This window comes from Petaurus breviceps, unplaced genomic scaffold, assembly GCF_028583685.1.
Source record: "Petaurus breviceps papuanus isolate PSGF00001 unplaced genomic scaffold, PetGlider_PUasm1.0 77, whole genome shotgun sequence".
Lineage (NCBI taxonomy): Eukaryota > Metazoa > Chordata > Mammalia > Diprotodontia > Petauridae > Petaurus > Petaurus breviceps.
Window position 1 is genome coordinate 11942384 of NW_027186492.1, and position 22587 is coordinate 11964970.

At 33.4% G+C, this 22587-nt stretch overlaps 1 protein-coding gene across 4 annotated transcripts in view; it reads right to left on the reverse strand.

Annotated features, from left to right (window-relative positions):
• Positions 1-14138: 14138 nt before the first annotated feature.
• The window catches only part of ARHGAP5 (Rho GTPase activating protein 5), a 110603-nt gene continuing 102154 nt past the window's right edge, over positions 14139-22587 (reverse strand). For all 4 annotated transcript variants that reach the window (XM_069105980.1, XM_069105982.1, XM_069105983.1 and 1 more), the window contains one exon: positions 14139-21480. In XM_069105980.1, coding sequence (XP_068962081.1) covers positions 21150-21480 — 331 coding nt within the window. In that variant the 3' untranslated portion in view covers positions 14139-21149. The remainder of the gene's footprint in view (positions 21481-22587) is intronic.

Genomic DNA, 22587 nt, shown 5'->3' on the forward strand with positions numbered 1-22587 from the left:
GGAATTATATGAATACAATTTAAAAACTTTTCATACAAATAAAAATACATCTAAATAGCTAGAGAAATAATAATTGCTCACGGGTAGACTAAGCCAATATAAAAAAAAATGACAATTCTACTTAAATTAATTTACATAGCCAGTGCTATACCAATTAAACTACTAGAGAGTTATTTTCTAGAGCTAGAAAAAATAATTTAAAAAATTCATCTGGAAAAGCAAAAGATCAAGATTTAAGAATGTCAGTGAAATCAATGGGGAAAAAAGTAAAAGAATGTGGCCTATCAGTACCAGATTTCAAACTACATAACAAAGTATTAATCATTAAAACAATCTGATACTGGCTAAGAAATAGAGAGGTGGATCAGTGAAATACATTGTATACACAATATACAGTAGTAAATGACCATTGTAATGTAGAGTTTAATGAACCTAAAGTTCTAAGCTTTGGTGTCAAGAACTCACCGTTTGATAAAATTGCTGAGAAAACTGGAAGGAAGTATAGCAGCCACTAGGCATAGACCAACATTTTGCACCATATACTAAGATGAGGTCAAAATGGCTCCATGATTTATATACAAAGGATGATAAAAGCAAATTAGGGGAGCATAGAAAGTTTTACCTGCCAGATCTGTAGATAAGGGAGGAATTCATGACATAAAAAGAGATAGTGAGACTAATGGGAAGTAAAATGGATAATTTTGATGATGGGAAATTAAAAAAGTTTTGCACAAATGTAACAACACAGCCAAAAGGAAATAAGGAAACTAATAAGGAAACTTGTTGGGGGGTGGGGAGGAGAGGGAAGGGTGAGTAAGATTACAGTAGGTTTCTCTGATAAAGGACTCTTCTCAACTTAAAAGGAACTGAGCCAAGTTTGTAAAGTACAAGCCATACCCTAGTTGATAAATGGTCAAAAGATATGGTTGAGCAGTTTTCAGGAGAAGAAATCAAAGCTACCCACAGTCAAATGAAAAAATATTCTATATCACTATTGATTAGAGAAATACAAATTAAAACAACTCCAAGGTACAACCTCACACCTATCAGATTGGTTAGTATGACAGAAAAGGAAAATGATAAATGATGGAGGGGATGTAGAAACATAGGTATACTAATGAACTGTTGGAGTTGTGAACTGGTTCAACCATTCTGGAGAGCAATCTGGAACTATAGCCAAAGGACAATCAAACTGTTCATACCCTTTGACTCAGCAGTGAGAGTATTAGGTCTGTAAACTAAAGAGATCACAGAAAAGGACAAAGGACCTATATGTATAAAAATAATTAGAACAGCCCTTTTGTGGAGGTCAAGAAATGGAAATTGAGGAGATGTCTGTCAACTGGGGAATGGCAGAACAAGCTGTGGTATATGATTGTGATGAAATACTATTGTACTATAAGAAATGACAAGTGGGATGGTTTCAAAAAACCTCAGAAGACTTATATGAACTGATGCAAAGTAAAGTGGGCAGAATCAGAACATTATACACAGTAACAGCAATAATAAAATGATGATAAATATGAAAGACTTAAGTATTCTGATCAATAGAATGATCCAAGTCAATTCCTAAGGATCCATGATGAAAAATGTCATCCATCTTACTTAACAAACTCTGAGTGCAGATTGACACATACTTTTTCACTTTCTTTATGTTTCTTGCTTTTTGTTGTTATTGTTGTTGTCATTTTGCAATACGAAAGACAGGAAAATGCATTTTGCATGAAAGAAATGCCTTTTGTTTTTTTTATATCAATCAATATCGTAGTCATACCCTGCTATATCCACATACCTCTCCATTGAAACAAACAAACAAAAAAAGACTATTAAGCAAAAACTATCAACAAAGCAAAAAAAAAAAATTTAACCCCCAAACATCAAACCCCTTATGCAACATTCTGCACCCATAGTCTCCTGACCTTTCTACCAAGGGGTAGCTATATATATATATATATATATATATATATATTACCTTCTGTTCTTTGGAACCAAAATTAATCATTGCCATGCATAGGTAGCTATTAGTACAGTGCATAGATCACTGTAGCTGGAGACAAGAAGCACTGAGTTTAAAAATGTCCTCAGAAACATAGTAGCAGTGTGACCCTGGGCAAGTCACTCTTTTTGCCTCAGTTAACTCATCTGTAAAAGAAAGAAATACCATCTACCTCCCAGGGTTGTTGGGAGATTCAAATGAGATAATAATTGTAACCTACTTAGCATGTCTAGCACATAGTAAGCACTATATTAATGTTAATTATTAAGAGTTCTAATGACACAATCCCGCCCTTCCTTCTTTTCCTTCCTTTCTTATCTTTTCTCCCTCCCTTCTTTCCTTCTTCCCCTCCTTTCCTTTCAGAGTTTTTGCTGTGGGATGAGAATGGTGGTTTGCCATTTCAACTGCTGATTAATAACAGTATTAGTACCTGGTACCATCATGCATAGTTATTAACAAACTTTCACTGCATTGCTATGCTTGAATTGTGATACAAAGTGAGTTACTCACTTTTTACCTTTTATCAGCTTCATTATCAATTAAAAAATGCACATCACAAAACATATTTACATTATGTAACACTTAATAGAGCAAAAGTAAAGAGAAAGTGGTCAATAGAGAGAGACCTAGAAATTTCATGAGGAAATAAAGTGAGGTGAGGAAGAAATCAATATGTCTTGGTAAAGGGAGATTTGCATGCTGGGAATGAAATTTTAAAGGTCAGTCTAGAGATAGATACAGGACAACTGGATGAAATGATTACAGTGACCTGTAAATTTTGGTAAATGGTGTAAAATATTAGTCTGTGCCCAATTTCTGCTATACTGCTCCCAGTTTTTCGAACAATTTTTACCAAATAGTGAATTCTTATCCCAAAATATTAAGTCTTCATATTCGTCAAACACAAGGTTACTATATTTATTTTCTGCTGTAAATTGTGTTTCTACTCTGTTCCATTGACCTAACTTTCTATTTCTTAGCCAGTACCTGATAGTTTTGATAATAAATGCCTTATAATATAGCTTAAGATCTGGTACTGCTAAACCTCCTTCCTTTACATTTTTTTTTTACTATTTCCTTTTATATTCTTGACCATTTGTTCTTCCAAATGAATTTTGTAAATATGTTTTTCTAGCTCAGAAAAATAATTTTTTGGTAATTTAATTTGGATGACATTGAATAAAAGTAGATTTGGCAGAACTGTAATTTTTATTAGATTGACTCTACCCATGAACAACTAACATTTCTCGAGTTATTTAAATATGACTTTACTTGTATAAAAAGGCTTTTATAATTATGTTTATGTAGTTCCTGGGCTTGTCTTGGTGGGTATACTCCTAGATATTTTATGCTGTCTACAGTTATTTTATTTTATTTTAGACTCAAAGGTCTGAACACAAATACAGAATAGAGAAAAGAAACAAAGACATACCATAAACTTAAATATTGGAACTTAAATACAAAGTAAGAAGGAGTGGGAGTATGTCATGTGCATAGCAGAACTTGAGAGGATTCAAAATATGTAACAGTAAATTTTCATTTCAAGAAAGCCTGTATGATAAATAATACATGTTGTATTGAGAATTGACCCTCTTTTCTTTATTTTCTTGTGAGTTTTCTTTTGTTCTCTGCTGTGCACTTTTTTACTTTGTTCTTTTTTTCCCTCCCCCCCCCCCGGTGTAAAAAAATTTATATATATTTCTCTCTCTATATATATATATATATATATATATATATATATATATATACACATATATATTTATCTATATCTATATATACATACATACATATATAGACATATACTTTCCCAAATATATCCTACTCCTGATCTTTGTTTTTGTATTTGTGCACATCTCTTTTTTTCCTATCTCTACTTTATTTCTGCCCACTACCTTGCCCTCCTATTACTTATCTGCCCCCCTCTAAGGGTCCCTCCCCTATCCTCCCATTCCTATAAATCTAAACTCCCTTTTATATCCCCCTTTTAGTGATTCCCTCATTCTCCCCTCTAAAGATTCTTTCCTTGTCCTCTCCTCACCTCCCTATGCTCCTAATGCTTTATTTATTCTAAATTTAGAAGACTTTTATACTCTTCTAAATATGTATGTATGGTTCCCTCTTAAATCCATTCTGAATGAAAGTAGGTTGCCAGAACTACCATCCCTTTGCCCCCATCTAATTCCTCTGTATCCACTCTTCCTCTTGCAACTCATTTGTATAAAATAGTTACTCTTTTTAGCTGTTCCTAATTGGTTTCACTTTTTAAATTTATATCATTCTCAGGTCTACCCCAATCTTACTTATGAGCTACCCAATTATTAATAAGAAATTTACATAAATTTTTACATTTTATATATATAGTAAACAGTCTGTCTTTATGAATTCCTTATAGTCAGTCTTTGGTATGTACTTTATATTTCTCTTGGTTCTTATATGTCAAATCTTCCATTAAATTCAGGATTTTTAACAACAAAGTCTTGAAAGTCTGAGTTTGTTAAATGTCCATTTTTTTTTTGTTCAGGATAGTACTTAACTTTGCAGGCTATCATATTTTCAATTGTAGTTCCAGTTCTTTTGCTCTTTGATATATCGTGTTCCAAGACCTGTGGTTCTTTAAGGTCTCTGCTGCTAGGTCTTGTGTGATTATAATTGTGGCACCATTATATTTAAATTGATGCTTTTAACATTTTATCCTTGAGCAGGGAGTTTTGGAATTTGACTATGATATTCCTATGAGTTTTCCTCATAGAATTCACTTTTAAGTGGTGATAGATGGATTTTTTCTATTTCTATTTTCGTCCTCTTTTCCAATGCCTCAGGACAATTTTTGTTAATTATTTCTTGTATTATTGTATCAAGATTCTTTTTTTATCATAACTTTCAATCAGTCTGACTATTTTTATTTTTTTTCTAGATCTATTCTCCAAGTCTGTTGTTTTTCTTATAAGATGTTTTACTTTTCTATTTTTTTATTATTCATATTTGGGTTAATTATTTTTTTATCTTTTATAATGTCACTGGCTTCACTTTGCCTAGTTCTAATTTTCAAGATTTATTTTCTTCCTTAAGATCCAGGATCTCCTTTTCTAATTGGTTAACTTTCCCAAGCCCCTCACTATCCCAGGGCAAAAGTTCCAGTGCCTGGGGCCAAGGTAGCCTCTCAAACCAATCAACCCCAGGGCTTGCCACTTGTTAAAAAGGAACCCAGCCTGGAGGTGTTTACTCTTCACTGGAACGAAACCTCATCCTGGAATTTTTCTCCCAATCTTCTCAAATTGTCCCTGGAATACTCAGTTGTATCCTTATTCTTATTTATCTCCACCCACAGTTTGTGTGATTTTAACTGTTTTGTGGGGGAAAATCTTGAGAGTTTGGAATTTTCTGACCTACCACACCATCTTCCCAGAATCCTCTCCCCTACAGTTATTTTAAATGGGGTATCTCTTTCTGTCTCTTCTTGCTGGGCTTATGACATATAGGAATGCCAATGATTTATTTACGTGCACTTACTTTATATCCTATTACTTTGCTAAAATTATTATTTCAACTAAGTTTACATCACTTCATCCCTGTGTAAGCACAGTGGATATTTATATTATTTATCATTATATAGTGCAGTGCAAGTGTGGTGAAGATGTTTTGAACCATATTTGTGGGAACTCATATCTAATACCTGGGACCAAGAGATTGTTATGGCTATGGATCCTGGGAAACAGAACTCTAAGAAATAATAACAAATATCCACTTTACACACACTAAAATCCACCCTACGTATACCAAAATCAACATTACTTAAAGAATGGAAATTGGAAATAGTGCTATACTAGGATTTCAATAAAATATTAAATAATTAATATTGGTGACAGTAGGAGTCCTGGCATCACACCTGAACTTCCTGGGAAGATTTCTAGCTTATCTCTATTCTGAATAATGATTTCTAACAGTTTTAGATAAATGCTTTTTATCAATTTAAGGAAAAATCCATTTATACATAAACTTTTAAGTGCTTTTAATAGAAATGAGTGTTGTACTTTATCAATTAACTTCTATAAAAAGATTCTTAGTACAAAGATATAGAAAGAAAAACAAATATTTCCTTTTCTCCTATTATCTGGGAACACATTCTCCCCAGCTTAGTCACTGGAGAGAGCTGTATCAAATTTAACAGTGTTTCTACATAGCCCTCACCCCACCAAATTAACTTCCAAATGCAATTTGGCCAATGGATGGATGAGTCCATATCTTTGCTACTGCTGATCTAAGTCAAGCAGATCTCTTTAAGACTTTACCTTTCATAATGTGGCTCCTGCCAAAGCCCATCATGGACTCCAGTTCTCAGATTTCTGGTGTCTGATTGTCTTGACTTGTTGAAGCTCACAAAATCATAAACATTTATAATGCTCTTTCACCTAAAAATAGGAAAGAATGCATACAAAAGAGACAGAAACGATGGGGTCATGTATTCTCAGCTTCATGGAGGCTATGAGTGAGGTCTTGAGGCTTCTTTCCTACCCAGAGACCCATACCTTTTTTGAACACCAGACAAGAAGAGCCAGATCCAGACGCTCACTTTGTCTCTTTGTCTCACCTTGAATGTGCTATAGTTCCAACTCTAGAGTCCATCAATATGCTTCACTTTATCACAGAACAAGTGACATGGGGATGAGCACGTTAAGCATCTTCACCAGTCCCCATTACAATCAAAAAGTTTTAGCAGTTTTTGGAACAACATGAAATTAAAATATAAAATAGTTAAAATGTTTTGGTTGAAGAAAATATATTGAAAGAGATTAAGAGAAAACACACACACAAAAATAAGAGAATTAGAAAGGATAAATTGGAGTAAAGATAAACCAGGAGTCACTTGGAGAAACTCTTGGAACAGAAGAGTGGATTTTCATTAAGAAATAGTGATGGCCATGGAAGAGGTATGATTAAAGAGACAGAAAAGAAGTGTAGGTTGATAATAATAGAAAAGCCTGGGGGTGTGGGTGAGGGTGAGGAAGCCTATCTCCATTTCCTATAGCAGTTTGAGAAATGAGGCAATATCAAAGGTGATAGATTTAGAACTAGAAGGGACAACCAGTCCAACCCACTTATTTTAAAGATAATCCTTATAGAGGCAGGATTTTAAGACAGGTCTTCCTGAATCCAAGTTCAGCAAGCTATCAGCGAACTACTATACTGTCTCTCTGAAGCAGGTATTTGCTAAAGAATGTCCAGCACAGACTCTAAATGTAAGAGGGATTCCTTATGGATCGTGAATGAATGCTTATGGATATTATGCTAATTACATCAAGCTCTATAACAATGCAAAGACTCAAAAATAAGATTCATATTTCTATAAAGAATCTGACCTAATTAATCAAATGAAGGGAAAAGCAAGTGGATTGAGGAATGCCTACTGTCCAGAGTACTATAGCAGCTGGATGAATAGCCCATATCACTAGTCAGTATATGTTTCTTGTGGTGTGCAGAGAAGACTAGCACCTCTGATGTGAGGGCTTGCTTTTTCAGGGCTGCTCATCAAACATTGGTGTTCACTTTTCACCCAACTCTCACCTGTGGGTTCAAGAAGTAGTAGCATGGGTGATCATACCCCAGTGAAACCATCTTAGCAGGTGGGCTAACCTAGGTTAAGGGTAACTGAGAAACCCATAGGTGAGTTAGGGGGATGTCTACTCCAAGCACGTGAAGACTTTTCCTGGCAGATGAGAACAATGTGATCCAATAGCCACACAGGGCAGCTAAAGCAGGTACTGTTGAGTGCTTGGAGCTTGATCAGACATCAAAGATGCCAAGGTCATTCATGGCCTCCTGGGCCACCACCAGTTATCCTAACTTTTGTCTCACCACTGGAATTCAATAACTCTGGAAGAGAGAGTGAGGCTGACAACAATTCTGCCTCACTTAAATCCAATTCATGAGCAAGTCAAGACATTGGTCCTGTTCAAACAAAGGATGAATAACAACAGGTTTCTTGGACAGATACCAAAGATGGATGGCAAAGTGGCTTCAAAAATGAATAGAAGAAAGAAAGAAGTCTGGGAAGCTATAGGTTTTTGGTTGTTCATTTTTTTTTTCTTCAGATTTCTCTCTATGCTTTTTTCTTTTTCTTTTTAAAAATAGGTTTTTATCGATTTTTTTTAGTAACACCTAGATTTCTTTTTGTATCCTTCCTCCTCCCCCTCCCAGAAGCCCATCCCTTATAAAAGGAACTTTTAAAAATGACAGAGGAAGAGGGAAAAAATAATCAGCAAAACTAATAAACATATTGAAAAATCTGGTATTTGTCATGTTCCATATCTGTGGACCTTGATCTCTAAAAATGAATAGGGTAAAGTATATTCTCCTATCTCTTCTTTGGGGTCAAACTTGCTCTTTAAAATTTTGCAACATCTGGTTTCAGGTGTTTTGTGATTTTTATTCCATTGGATATATTGTCTTCCTATCTCTGCTTACGTCACTTCACAACAGTGTATTGAAGTCTTTCCATGACTCACTGTAATCATTTGATGTTACTTACAACACAGTAACAGTCAATTGCCTTCACATACCAGAATTTGTTTAGCCATTTTCCAAATGGTAGGCATCTTTGTTTTTAGTTTTTTGCTACTACAAAAAAAGAAGAAAAAACCATCACTCTATTTTGATATACATGCAGACTTTCTTTTTTCAATGACATCTTTGGGATATATACCTAGTGTTGGAATATCTGGGTCAAAGGGTATGAACATTTTACTAACTTTAGTCCCATAATTCAATCTCTTTGTAGAATGGTTGTACCAATCCATAGCTCTACCAACAATGTATTAGTTTAAGCATCTTTCTACAACCCTTCCAAAATAGACTATTAATGTTGTTGGGGTATTTTTTTTGGGGGGGGGGTTCATTTTTGCCAATTTTCCGAGTATTAGGCAAAATCTCAGTTGTATTTTCATTTCTCTTATTAGTGGTATAGAACATTCATATGGGTAGAATTCACTTGAGAACTATTTGCTCATATCCTTTGACCATTTCTAAATTGAAGAAATGGCTTTTAGTCTTGTCTTTTGTGATTGCCACTATACCTTGTTTAGTTAAGAATTCATCCTTTAACCAGAGCTATGAAAGATATATGATCTGATTCTTTTCTAATTTTTTCACAATATTGTTAAAGACCCCCACCTTCTCCTGGAAATAAAGGCCTGTTTTTTTTTTTAATTAAAAACACCTTTATGCTTTTGGTAATGCTAAATGACCACAAGTTACAGAATCACAGTGTCTATGAATAATTGTCCAAAGGACAATGGAGAGATGCATGGCAGGTGTCAATAGGCTGAGAATCAGACTACCACTAAAAAAAATTGCACCAGTAGTGACATAAAGGCAAAGAGATATTATCAGTAGAATGTATGTTTCTTGAAGACAAGGACTGTTTTTCATGTCATACTTGTATCTCCAGTGTCTGATAAGTACCTTGGTTTCACCAGGAGCTTACTCGTTAAAAAAAAATTTTTTTTAACCAGAAAAGGAGGTATCATGTAACAAGGGTAGTAGATAATAGATGAAAACTTCCTCTGCTCCACTGGCATCCTCATAACATCAAGAGATCTAAAGGAAGCATGTTGAGTGGACATATAATATTTGTAGGAAGACATGAATTAGTTTCATGAATAGGCTATAATCTGCACTGGGGGTAGGTGGGGGTATATTCAAATCTATGGGATCATGGATTCATTGAAGTATCAAAGTTACTGGGAGGCTACTAAGTAAATTGTTTGCATGTTTAAAATAAAAGCACAGGGGCGGCTAGATGGAGCAGTGAATAGGCCCTGGAGTCAGGAGGACCCGAGTTCAAATCCAGCCTCAGACACAACACAAAAACTAGCTGTGTGACCTTGGGCAAGTCACTTAACTGCAATTGCCCTCAAAAAAAGCAAAAAAAAAATTTTTTTAAATAAAAGCACAAACTCTAATGCAGAGGACACACGGTAGTCTGTGATTCAAACTTGAAAAATGCATTTAACTCCTCCCCTCCCCATATACACACACAAAACCACCTAATAGAGTGTTGCTTCCTTTGAAGCTTAGTTTCCTCCATCTCATAAGCAGTTACCTAATGACAAAGATTAAAAGTATGCCTTAATAAGTTTTATAGATATTAAATTTTTCTCCAAAAGAGTATTATTATTTTTCAAATTTTTTTTGAAGGGGAAGTTCTTTGACTTTGGTTCTTACTGAGCTCTAAAATGTCCAACAATAAGATAGTAGAATATATTTGTACTACCTTCTTTGTTACTGCATAGGTCAGTCAATTACAAATTTCAAACTATGTGATTATGTAATCTATACTGAGGAAGCTTTCTGGAATGCTACTGACTAGTGGAGTGGACAATGCATTTGATTATGAGTAAAATAAAAAATTTCTCCCTCTAGTTCTATTACTTCCTAGCTGTGCATCCTTGGAAAAAACACTTTTCCTTTTTTGAGCCCCATCTGTGGAATAGGCATATTAATATCACAATATTGTCTGTAAACTGAGATAATGTATTTGAGAATTATACAGTGCCATATACATCTAAGGTATTACTATACATATAAAGGAGAAACCATATAGAAATGCTTAATGAAAAAGAGTTTTAAATACAATGGAGTCAAGACATTTTTCTTAATTAGGATTCTGACATTAAAATGTAAACAAGGCAGTTACAAATGTTCAGCAGACTTTTAGAAATATCAATTTAAGGATCACGTTGACAGAAAAATATTTATGAAGATGAGTGCTCCTTCCTAGGATAGCTCTATTATATGTACCTTGTTCAAATTTTTGAATATACGCTTCAGAAGATCTGAAAAAATCCGCCTTGAAACAATTTCAAAGTCATTCTACTGCAGGAGGTATAGCTAAGCCATTGAATTCTAGAATGAAATCAGCTAAAATCGAATTATGGATAAATCTTCGTTAGGAATTTCATTCTTTGGGTAACTTAACTGGTTGATCATTTCTCACGTCCATTGTTTTCTTCTTGTACTCTCTTGTCATTATATGTAAGTGAGGGAGTACAAGATCAGTCTGGAAGTTTCTACCAAGATGGAAAGACATCATATATGGACCCACAGCAACAGATCAAATGTTCACTAATAACTATTCCACATTTAGAAAGGTTTGTCATTGCCAGAAAAGGGGCTAGCTAGTATGTGATTTTTTTTTCTCAGACAAAGTAACAAAGGCATGATAAGAAGTGCACTTTACATTAGGAGAAGGGGTATCCACAAAGGTGAAATTATTGAATCTTGAAATACTAGGGCAAAATTTTTGTGTAGAATGAACTGACTAGTCTATGAGGTTTCATCTGGAAATACTAACACCAGTATTATTTATAAAAATTTGGTCTCTGAGGTTCAGAAAAATGAAATGACTTCTCTTATGGCCCCAGAGTAACAGTTGGAATTTTAATCTAGGTCCCTCCAAAGTCGCTCCTTCTCCCACTCTGTCACATTGCCTGTTATTTTATTTTGTACAGAAACATACATTTTTGAGGGAAGAAAGCCCAGCATGACATAAGGGATTTTTGCAAGACAAATGCTTCTTCAGGAGTTAGGATTATGTGAAAATCATTGTTATGGAAAGTCTGCAACACCTCAGCTTTGGTTTTCTCCAATATTTCATTCCAATATTCAGTTATAGTCATATTTTCTCTTAATGTAAAGGTTTAGTACTATATATTTAATCTCTCTGATTATGCCCTACTCTTACTCTAATAATATAGGCTTCTCTTAGTAATGGCTAGAGCAACTACTGAACCAAAGAAAAGTTTGAAAGTAACTATAAATGAGGCAAACAATCACCAATGACCTTCAGCAACAGCTCTAGCAGGCTGTCTCCTCATTAATAATTAAACTAGAGTCTCTTATCTTTCAGTAGGGAAGAGGTTCTATAGTTCAGACCCCATGGTTAAGGGCAGGAAAAAATAGAGACTGAAGAAATGACTAAACACAGGAAAATTAATAATACAAAGAAAGACATACTACAGGATAAGAAAATTCCAAAACAAATTTCAGAAGTCAATTATATGATAATCACATAAAATAATATGGAATGGCCACAAAGATTATTAAAATGATTGGGAAGTCTACTAAAAACAGAGGAAGAGATACATCTAATAGACAGTCTAAAACTTAAGTTGGGAAAGAAGTACACACTATGAAAAAAAGAATATAGCAGAGAACTAAAAATAGTAATACAAAAATATTTTTAAAAAATTAAAAAAACCTAGAAAGCCAAGAAATTTGCATTTATCAAGCACCTGCTATGTCCAGGCACTACGCTAATTACTCTACAAATACTTTCTCACTTCATGCTCACAATTTTGGGTTAAAGCTGATTTTACTCCCACTTTATTGTTGAGGTAACTGAGGCAGAGGGGTTAAGTAACTTGCCCAGACAGCAAGTGCCTATGGTCATATTTGAACTCAATTCTTCTAGATTCTAGGTTTGGCATTCTATTCACTGAGCCACCTACCTATCAAAAATAAGAGATTTGGAAGAGGACAGAGAAAAACTAAGAATTACCAGGCTTCAGAAGAACATGATAAAATATCATATTTTAAGAAATCTTAAAATAAAATTTTGTGAAAGCACTGAACTAGGGAACAAAGTATAGTTTGCTGGATCTTTCAGGTGACAGCTACAGAGAACCCTTAGAAAAAATACTCCTAAAAATGAGGTGGCAAAGGTCAAAGGAAAAAATATTTCAAGTCGCTAGGAAATTATATACCATGGAATCCTGGTCAGAATCATATGGGAATATGCACCATGTACAGGAAAGAAAACATAAGACTATAGAAATAGGAAAAAAAAAAAGCAATGGAAAGTGATTTACAACTAAAAAAATACTTGTTTTGCAAAGGTGAGCTCCATTCCACATAGGGTAAACAGAACTTTTAACAAAATAAATTATTTACTAACAATTTTTTTTTAAATTACAGCTCGTTAGAGACTTCAAAAAGTAAATAATGGCCAAAACAAACTTTAAAAAGGGAAGCACATTTAAACAACTTGAAGAGCCCAATACTCAAATGCTTACCTCTAGGAAGTGGATATGATACTATCTTGTACATTCAAAATTTGACCAAAATGAAAGAACACAGAGAAGCTATGGCTTTAGGCTTTTTGTTTTTAAGGAAGAAAAAAATGCCCTATGAAAGAAGAGAAAGGAATTACTTCTTATAATTGGTGTATGACAAGAAAAGATCATTCCAGCTCAGAGGTGAGGGTAGGAAGAGTCTGAATCTCAAGAATATGACTCTTATTTGGGCTGGGCAAAGAAGCTTAAATAACTATATTTACAGTAAGATGGGGACTGGGCTGGAGCTATAGGGGTACTGATAAAGGAGGAGAGTCTGGGAGGAAAGAACCTCACGTAGAAATGGACAGAAGAAATATTTTTAACAGGATTTGATGAAAGGAAAACAAATTTAACAATCATAACTGTGAAAGTAAATGGGAACTCACCCATAAAGTAAAACTGTGGAAGACAGAATTGGAAGATTCAATGATTTGGTATTTACATTAAACACACTTAAGATATAAATTATGTATAGCCAAAATGAGGCCTTGGAGCAGAATTTCATTCCTTTAGAGAAATTACAGAAGCCAAAGCAGTGATTTTTACCTCAGGCAAGGCAACAGTTTTAAAAAAAAAAAGGTAACAGGAGATAGAGAAACTACTTTATGTATGTTTAAAGATATCATAGATTAATAAACATCATTATTGAATATAGGTATATACACCAAATTACATAACAACTAAGCACTCAGAGATAAAGCTAACTGAATTACAGGAAGACCAATAAAATAAATATTTGTGAGATAATTCAATGGGCCTTTTTCAGGTTTTGACAAATAGAACAAAAAAAAATCAGAAAGAAGGTAGAAATCTGAACAAAAGTTTAGGGGGGAAAAAGATACACAATAGACTTTTGGTGGTAACTGAAGGGGAACCTTAAAGAGATTACCTATTTTTCAGCAAAGCACAGCATCTTTTTTTTTTTTAACTGTTATAGTATAAATAAAAAATAAGTGCAGAAATACATCAATTACAGACAATATTGCAATAAAAATGTAATCAATAAGGAAAAATGAACTTAAGACACAGACTTAAGTGGAAGCTAAATAATTTAATCTTCAAACTAAGAATGTGAGTAAAAGAAAAAATTATAAAAACAATAAATTGTAGACAATAAATTACATCAGTGAAATAATAAAGACAAAAGTTCCAGGATGCCATTAAAGCAATTCTCATGGGAAGATTTCTCCAAAAGAAAAAATTTCCAGGACTGGATGGATTTACAAGTGATTTATATAAAATATTTGTAGAACAATCAACTCCTATGCACAAAAACTCTGACAAATTAAAACACCAATTACACTGTATTGCTAAAAAAAAAAAAACATAGAAATAAAAGGACATTTCCCTACAATGATTTTTAAAATCTATTTAAAAATCAATGATTATCTGCAAAGGGAAACACAAATTAAATTTTAAAAACATGATTGGTGCAAAGCTTAGATATCCAGGGAGGAAGGGTGAAAAAGCACTTGCTCTGCTCAGAGCACATGGGTTCATATATTACCTCAGATACTATTTGAACTATTTGTTAGAGAAGACAATCTCTGACTTTAAGCAAGTTGCTTAATCTCTGGGTCTACTTCTTCATCTGTAAAATAAGGGTGGGATGGACTGTCTGACCTTTTGAGTTTTTTTTTTCCAGTTCAATATCTATGACCCTATTGGAGTAAATGGTTTTTACTGTCCCTTCTGGCTTTAAAGTCTATGAATCTAATTTTTCACCAGTGTTACACTAGAAATAAGTTGGGTTCAGAGGAGAATCTACTACTTCCAAAATTTCCAAGATATGTTGGTATCTAAATTCTTAGGCTGATTCTAGTCATTGACTCTCTAAAAGTGGGTTGGATAGAATGATTAGAAATGCTAGCCCAGAACACCAGCCTAACAGATTATACCTTCCTTAGGATAGAGCCCCCTGGGAGAAATCCTCATTTATAATTTGGATACATTTACAAAATTAACATTACCTCTAGGAGACAAGCTATTATAGCAATTCTTTAAATCTTTATTGGACATCTCCTGTATGGGGATACAAAAGAACATTACCCTTAAAAGACTTACTATAAAAGAATCTACTATAAAACAGAAATGAGAAATTGAAGTCAAGGGGTAGTCATTCAACTATAGTGTGCACAATAAAACAATACTTCTGTCTCTCACCTAGTCTTTATTGACTAGTAGTTGCAATATTTTAACAATTATAGGACAGTTCAACATAGCTTGCTTATTTGCCAAGCGGAGAATATCATCCTTTGTTAAAGAGATAGAGGGGGATGATGGAAACGCAATTATCCTGTTACTCTGTTCATAAATGTCAAGTCAATGAACATTTATTAAGCACTATTTACTAGGTACTGTTAAGAGTAACTAGGGAGAAATGGTTGAATAAAATAAGGGTTTTCTAAGGATGGGAGAGATATGGACATATTTGTAGGCAGCAAGGAAAAGAACCAGTAGATAGGTAGAGACGGAGAATTTGAGTGTGAAAATATCAAGGACAATCTGCTGGAGAACATGGAAGGGTACATGCAGAAAGGCTGGCCTTCAAAAGAAAAGTTCACCTCTTCTTTAGATAATACTGAAGAGACCATAGTGAGGTAAAACAACTCACTATGCAAGATGAGACAAGAGAAAGCTTTTGGCATATGTTTTTTTTCCTCCATTGGGTTAAGGATTGAGATTCCAGGTTGGAAGGGTGGAGGCAAAGGGTTGGTGTCACACAGTGCTTGAGCCCAGAAAGCACCTGTTGTGGTAGCGAATCAGTAAGGGAGGTATAAAGAGTCTGGTCCAGTTGGGATTATCTACCATTAATGTATAATGGACCCAATCAGTATGGTTTCGTGACTTTCTCCAGCTCAGTTCAGCAGTATGTGAATAGCAGCAAAGGGGGTAAATGATGGGAATAAATCCGAAGTTGGAGTCAATTTACATTTGATTCCACACTTAAAAGTTCTCAAACCCTATAAAATATCACCTGAAGATGAACTGCATTGAGGATCAGATATATTCTGGTAGTGGCGATATAATGCCCATTCATGGTACTCTGCAGGGGACATTTTGATTCACTTTATTTATAACCCTGGGAAAACGTGACAGAGAAAGCAAGAAAGGGCTGGTTTTGCAAGACTCATGAGGCTTTTGCAGATAAGGGAGCCAAATCAATCAACTTCCTGTACTCTGAGAAATGATGAAGTTAATATAAAAGGCCTACTGGCACAGATCAGCTTGAAGAAGAAACACTTATGGTTCTGGATACCCTTTGAGTGAAGGTCTTCCTGCAGAAGGATGTAAGATCACCCCTCTGAAATGTGGTAGAAAGGATTCTTGCTTCATTATGGGCTGGGCTAGCTACTCTACATGGCCTCTAAGGTCCCTTCCAAATCTTAAATTCTCTCATCAGGAGTTAAAGAAAAATCAAGCAAATCTTGATATTGTCCAGAATTTGCCATTAATTCTCGCTTCTTCCAGATAAATGTAAAATCATCAGTGGAGTGAAGAGCTTATTTATATGTCTTCTAAATATCTTTCAGAGTTACGTATGTTTTAGAATACTGAATAACTTGACACTAGTACTATTGGGTGAAAGGCAACCAAAGGTTAATAATAATTTCTGAGTCTGGCAAATTCACTTTTTAAGCTGTGATAATTATTTTAGGATTTTTAAACAAAATCTTATATAGTTTTGTCATTAATAAGATCACACCAAATTTTTTATTTGGGAATTCTGTAGTGATCTTGTTCACCTCCCTCCTCAGGTTCCCTGGAAAATCAGATAAATACTTCAGGCTGAGAAATTAAATGGATTGATCTTATCAATAGTTGATGTTATTGAGATGAAGGTAGAGACAATAGAGATATATTTAACCAACAAAAGAAAATGTTAGAGTAAGAATCCTATGATTAAGGACAGTTATGAAGCCCATGTGTGGAGCACAGCTTTCCATTCTAATATATAATGCAAAAATACTAAGAGAATAAGTGTGAAGACTGGCCTCTTTCCTTAAGTGACAGTTTGTGAGAAGTTCAGCTTAAACAAGAGATGCTATGAACATAAGAAGCTTATAAAAATAGAATTGCTTTCTTCTGTAAAGGTCTCAGAGAAAATAAGGGTCAAGTTAAAAAAATGGAAAAATTTCTCACAGTGTAATAAAAAAAATCTAGAATAGGCTAAAAAGAAGATTCCAGAAGAAGTAGAGAATGTTGTGTAAAACTTAATGGTTTGTATCCAACTCCCTCTCCCAAACCCAATTCACACAAAAATTTAAGACTTGAGATTCATAATTCATACAGAGAGAACTAAAAGAATATTCCTTTTAGATGTTCTAGTCTCATAACAGATCTTAGCTGTACCAAGACATTCTTGTGAGACAATAAAATTCACATCAAAGAAATTCCTATGATTACCTAGGCTTCAGAAGTCAATGTTTTAATATCTTATTTCTACTGAATGCTCATCATCCCAACTTTTATTCACTAGACAATGCAAGAAGCAGCTGATAACACAAGATCAATGCCATTGACTTATCTTACCTAGTGAAGTTAATTCTCACATATATACACATAATTATTAATATATTATATACCACATATATTAATAATATTATACATATATACACAAGATTCAGTTTAAAAAATTCTAAGTAAAAATTTTACTTGGAAAAAAATAAGCTAATTTTTAAATAAAATGGTGAAGAGCCACCAGAACTAAAAATTATACGCAGTAAGCATCATAATGTTTTATTCATAGCATCTTTATACAGAATAAGCTTCACTGATATTTAATTCACTGCAGCATCCTGTTGGTGGTGAAGCACATGATTACATTAATTAAAAACAAAGAAACAAAGCGCTTTTGACTTTTTAAAATTATATATATATTTATATCCAGTTGACAAATAGCATCACAATTATTACTGTATAAAAAAAACTAAAATCACCATGGAAGCTAAGGCCTAGGTTCTTATTCCAATTGTTTCCTTTTGTTTATAGTTTAGAGATATTAGAAATTATATTCCAGTACCTCAAAAAGGAAAAGCAAGTCCACATTATTTACATACAGGATGGAAAATGAAAGCTGCTTTTCACCTAAATCAGACTGCTGTCATCTACAGTATTTACATTATAAATGTTCAAAACTACTAACAAATACCATTTAAAACCAAAATCCACTGTACCTGGACTATTATTTTTAAATGAATTTTATTTCTAAAAAATTAATCATAAATCACCTTCGAAGGCATATAATTTCATTCCCAAATTGATATATCTACTGAATGCATAAATCAGAGTAGCAATATGCCTTTTACGTATCTAATCTAGATATGGCTCTTTAAGCCCAATAGTGTAACAATTAGACATAGAAAGCATCAATGAAAATAATGGCAATTCATATATCTTGTGAATTTGTTCATTAGCTTTCCTTAAAATTTAATTGTTAAAAGTCCATTGTGTCACTCTTTCACTCCAATTTGGATACTGATGAAATATATGAGATTATTTAGTTTCTTCTTTTAATCTTCTAAAGTTTCATGTAATAATATGCCCCTTGCCTTCCAGCTATTCCATAGGAAAGCAAATACCTAAAATATTTTTTCAATATTTAAAACATAAAACTTCTCTGGATAAAAATAATACAAGTAATTCAGAGTCATATATTGTTTTAAGTAGCTACTTAATTTTCAATCAATGTTAGTGAAACTTGCTAATTGGGCCAACTGTGGGAGTATTTAGATGGAATCACTCTGAGTGTCATATCTATGATATAATATAAAGAAGAAAATTAATATAAAATTTGCAGAGCTGTACTAAGTTGTTAATGTGGGAAATGGTAAATGCTAGTTGTAACATAACAAAAATGATACTGTATGCAGATGAAATTTAAATTATTATAGCTGACTATATACTAGCATAGCAAAAAACAGAAATAGGGTAAAGTGAGATTCACATCACAGTAGGAAAGTTATACTAGACTGAATATGAAGATATGGACAGTTGAAAATTTTCCTTTCAGCCTACTTCCAAAAGAAATAGTCAGGCTTTTTTCCTGTACATAGTTTGATGCTTTGTCTATACCATATATAGTAGAAAAATAAATTCTTTAGCAACCTAGAAAGTTTATAAAACTCTTAAAGTTTAATTTTCTTTGCTAGACATGCCAATGTTAAACTGACAGCTATAAATTAAAGCTATATAGACAACAGGTTTAAGTAATATAGAACAAGTTAAGAATACTACATTTACTGGACAGTTTTTTAAATTATTGTACTTTCTCAATTCCTGTGTGCTTTGCAATAGGAATAATAGGGATTTTGTTTTCTTAGAAAAGATAATAACTTGCAAGAATATAACACAGAAGATAATTTATAATATACATGTACTTCAACAGCAGCCTGGTTCACGTCAACATCTTGATCCAGAATGATTAATCCAAGTTAAAATTAGAAGTACAATACCTAGGACATAACAGTTAGGAAAGGAAATTTTTATTTTAGGAAAAGGGAGCAAATCAAACTATTAAAACCTTAAATCTCAAAATCATCTATTTACTGTATAATACATAGGACGATCTTAAAATCTCATTATGAATGAAGATTACAACAATGACCAAATAGCTTTTCTTTTACCACAAAAAACGTACCCTAGCAGCTGAAAACAAACCGAATTTTTTCTTTTCCAGACAGTGTTCATAGAACCCTTGAGAAAAGCCTAACAAAAAAGTTTACAGCCGCCTAATTTTGAAATTTATCCATAATTTACCACTTTGTAAGTTGTATTATCACTAATAAAATATTTAAAATGAAAAAAAAAGCAGCATTGTTTTACAGCAAAACTGGTACCAACGTCAAAGAAAAAATGTATAAAAATGGTGCAAAAGTAATTTTTAAATTTTAGTACAACATACCACAGAAAAGAATATGAATACAAGTTTGTAATTTTATATATACACTCCAAAGAGGCAGTCAGTACCCAAAGTATTTATTGCTATATTAGCAATGGATTTTTGTATATATTTAAAGGGCCACATAAAAATAGATTTTAAAGAACAGATTAAATTCATGTCCTAGATTAAAACATCGTTTGGTTTAAAGAATTTTACTACAACAAATTTTATGCTTATGTATGAAAAGTTATATAACCTTATATGAAAATGTCATGAGCTATTTTCTACACACTAAATGTATTCCCCAAGAGGGAAAAAAATTAAAATATCTAAAATATATTAGATTAAGTTTACAAGACCATCAATGATCTTTTGAACATGCATTTGTTTACAGAATTAACAGTATACAAAATGTTTATCTCATTAATGGAACATAAGGAAATAAGTAGATGATGTTTGTTTTTTTTTTTTTGCACAATATTCTAAATTCACTTTTGCAATAAGCATGTCCTTGGTATTGTGCTACAAGAAATAAGAACTATATTTAACCTACCCCTCATCGAATTGTCCACAGGTTTACTCAGAAGATGGAAGGTGCAAGAGTGTAATATATTTCAACAGTGCACTTTTTCATTCTTTCCAACATCACTCCAAGCTTTATGTAAGTAACATGACGTTATAAAATAACTATAGCTGGGCTTTTATGTTTGAATGGAAATTAAGTTGCCCAAATAAAACATGAAATTAAAAGAAAAAGCAGCCATAAAGCAGGCTGAAAAGCACTGAATGTTTCATAAATGTGAGTTTTTAAATCATTTAATTTCTATAGAAAAATTTTATTCACAATATATTGAGGCAGAAATTGCCAAAGGAATGATATAGTGATTGCAATAAGATTACATGCAGCAGCAGTAGCTTTGTACTTTATAGTTATTTTTGTTTAAAAAAATTAAACCTCTCCAGTCATGCTTATCACATGGTCTTGATTTGCAGTGGAAATGAAGAAGGAATATGATACATTTCTAAGAGAAATATGTTCCCTCAGTATGAACATGAATTATTTGTCAGAAATATGAAATACACTATTGTACCCTGAAACATGCATGTCTAGCTTTGCTTTTTTCTTTTCAATGCCAGGCTGCCTGCAATCATCTCCTACTTATATAATACCAAGAGGATCTGCTTGTAATTGCGGTTGTATTAGCTGAGGTTGCAATGGTGGTGGTAACTGAAGTGGTACCATTGGTTCCACCAACTGTCCAGTATTTGAAGGTGGTGGCTGAGATGCCACAGAGTTAGCAGTTTCTACAATTTCTCCATTGTAAAAGAAAAACTGACACTGCTGAATAAAAGTTTCTACAACAGACTGATGGATTTTAGTGGTGGACAGAAACTCTCGATTTTCAAAATCAGGTCTCATCAGAGTTGGCCAGAAACAGATGGATAAGTTGTCTGCAGTCATAAGGTTGGTTTTATTTTGCTGACTAACCCTGTAAAAGAAGAAAAAAAAAACATATTTACATGTGAATAAAAAAACCAAAAATTTTAAACCAGGAAATTACTTTAGAAATACAATCCCAATAGAACCCAAATTTCAAATTTAAAGCAGCTTCGCTCTGTCCCACCCTTCTAGTAAAGAAAAACTGCCAGCAAACAACTGATTCCTGTTTTTGATGGTTTTTGCAGCCCAAGCACTTAGCACAGTGGCTGCCAAATAATAGTAAAAATAATATAGAAGCAGTTTCTTTTATTCCATTGGAAGAATAGGCTTCTCAAAGTGATGAGGACAAATTACAACTTATTCTTCCACTGTTACTGAAGAATACTAAAATTGTAGATTAAAATCTCTATTATTTTGAATTATTATCCATTGATAAACAACATCGAATTCCACTCAAAATATTGTCTTATTTGTTAATCTTCAAAACTAGTGAAAATTTCCCCCCAATAATATCCTTTACTCTGTCAATTTGCATTCTTAAGACTATAATACATATTTTTGGCATTTTTGTGCCCTCCTGTCCCCTTGCCCCCAAAGCCAAGCTCATTGCATATATTTTCTCTCTTTCTTTCTCTCTCTCCACACACACACACACACACACACACACAGAGCCTCTTAAAATTATCTTAGAGATTGTTTAATTCAACCTACTAATTTTGCAGATGAAGGTCTTTTATGAGGCTCAAAATTTAAGTGACTTGGTCTAAGATCTTAAAACTAATTAGTTTGAGAACTAGGACTGGAACTCAAGCTTCCTAACTTTTAGTTTCTCATGAACTTAATCAGCTTTTTCAGTTGTATATACAATTTATGAAATTGTATTTCTCAGTATTTGGTCAGGGCAACAATGTGCCCTGAAATACACTTGATTCTCAATTGTTCACATTCACAGAGGTTAGTCATGGCACAAATAATTACTAAATTGAAAGAGACCAAAACCTTTTCTCCTCATAAAACTACTTTTCAAATCATGGCTTTCTTGGGTGACATTAGGATAATGTATTTCTCAGGTGTATTTCAATGGATAATGTGAGAAGTAGTCCAGAAATGTCTTGGGTAGTAAAAAGAAGAACGAAACAAAAAACAACTTGCTAAG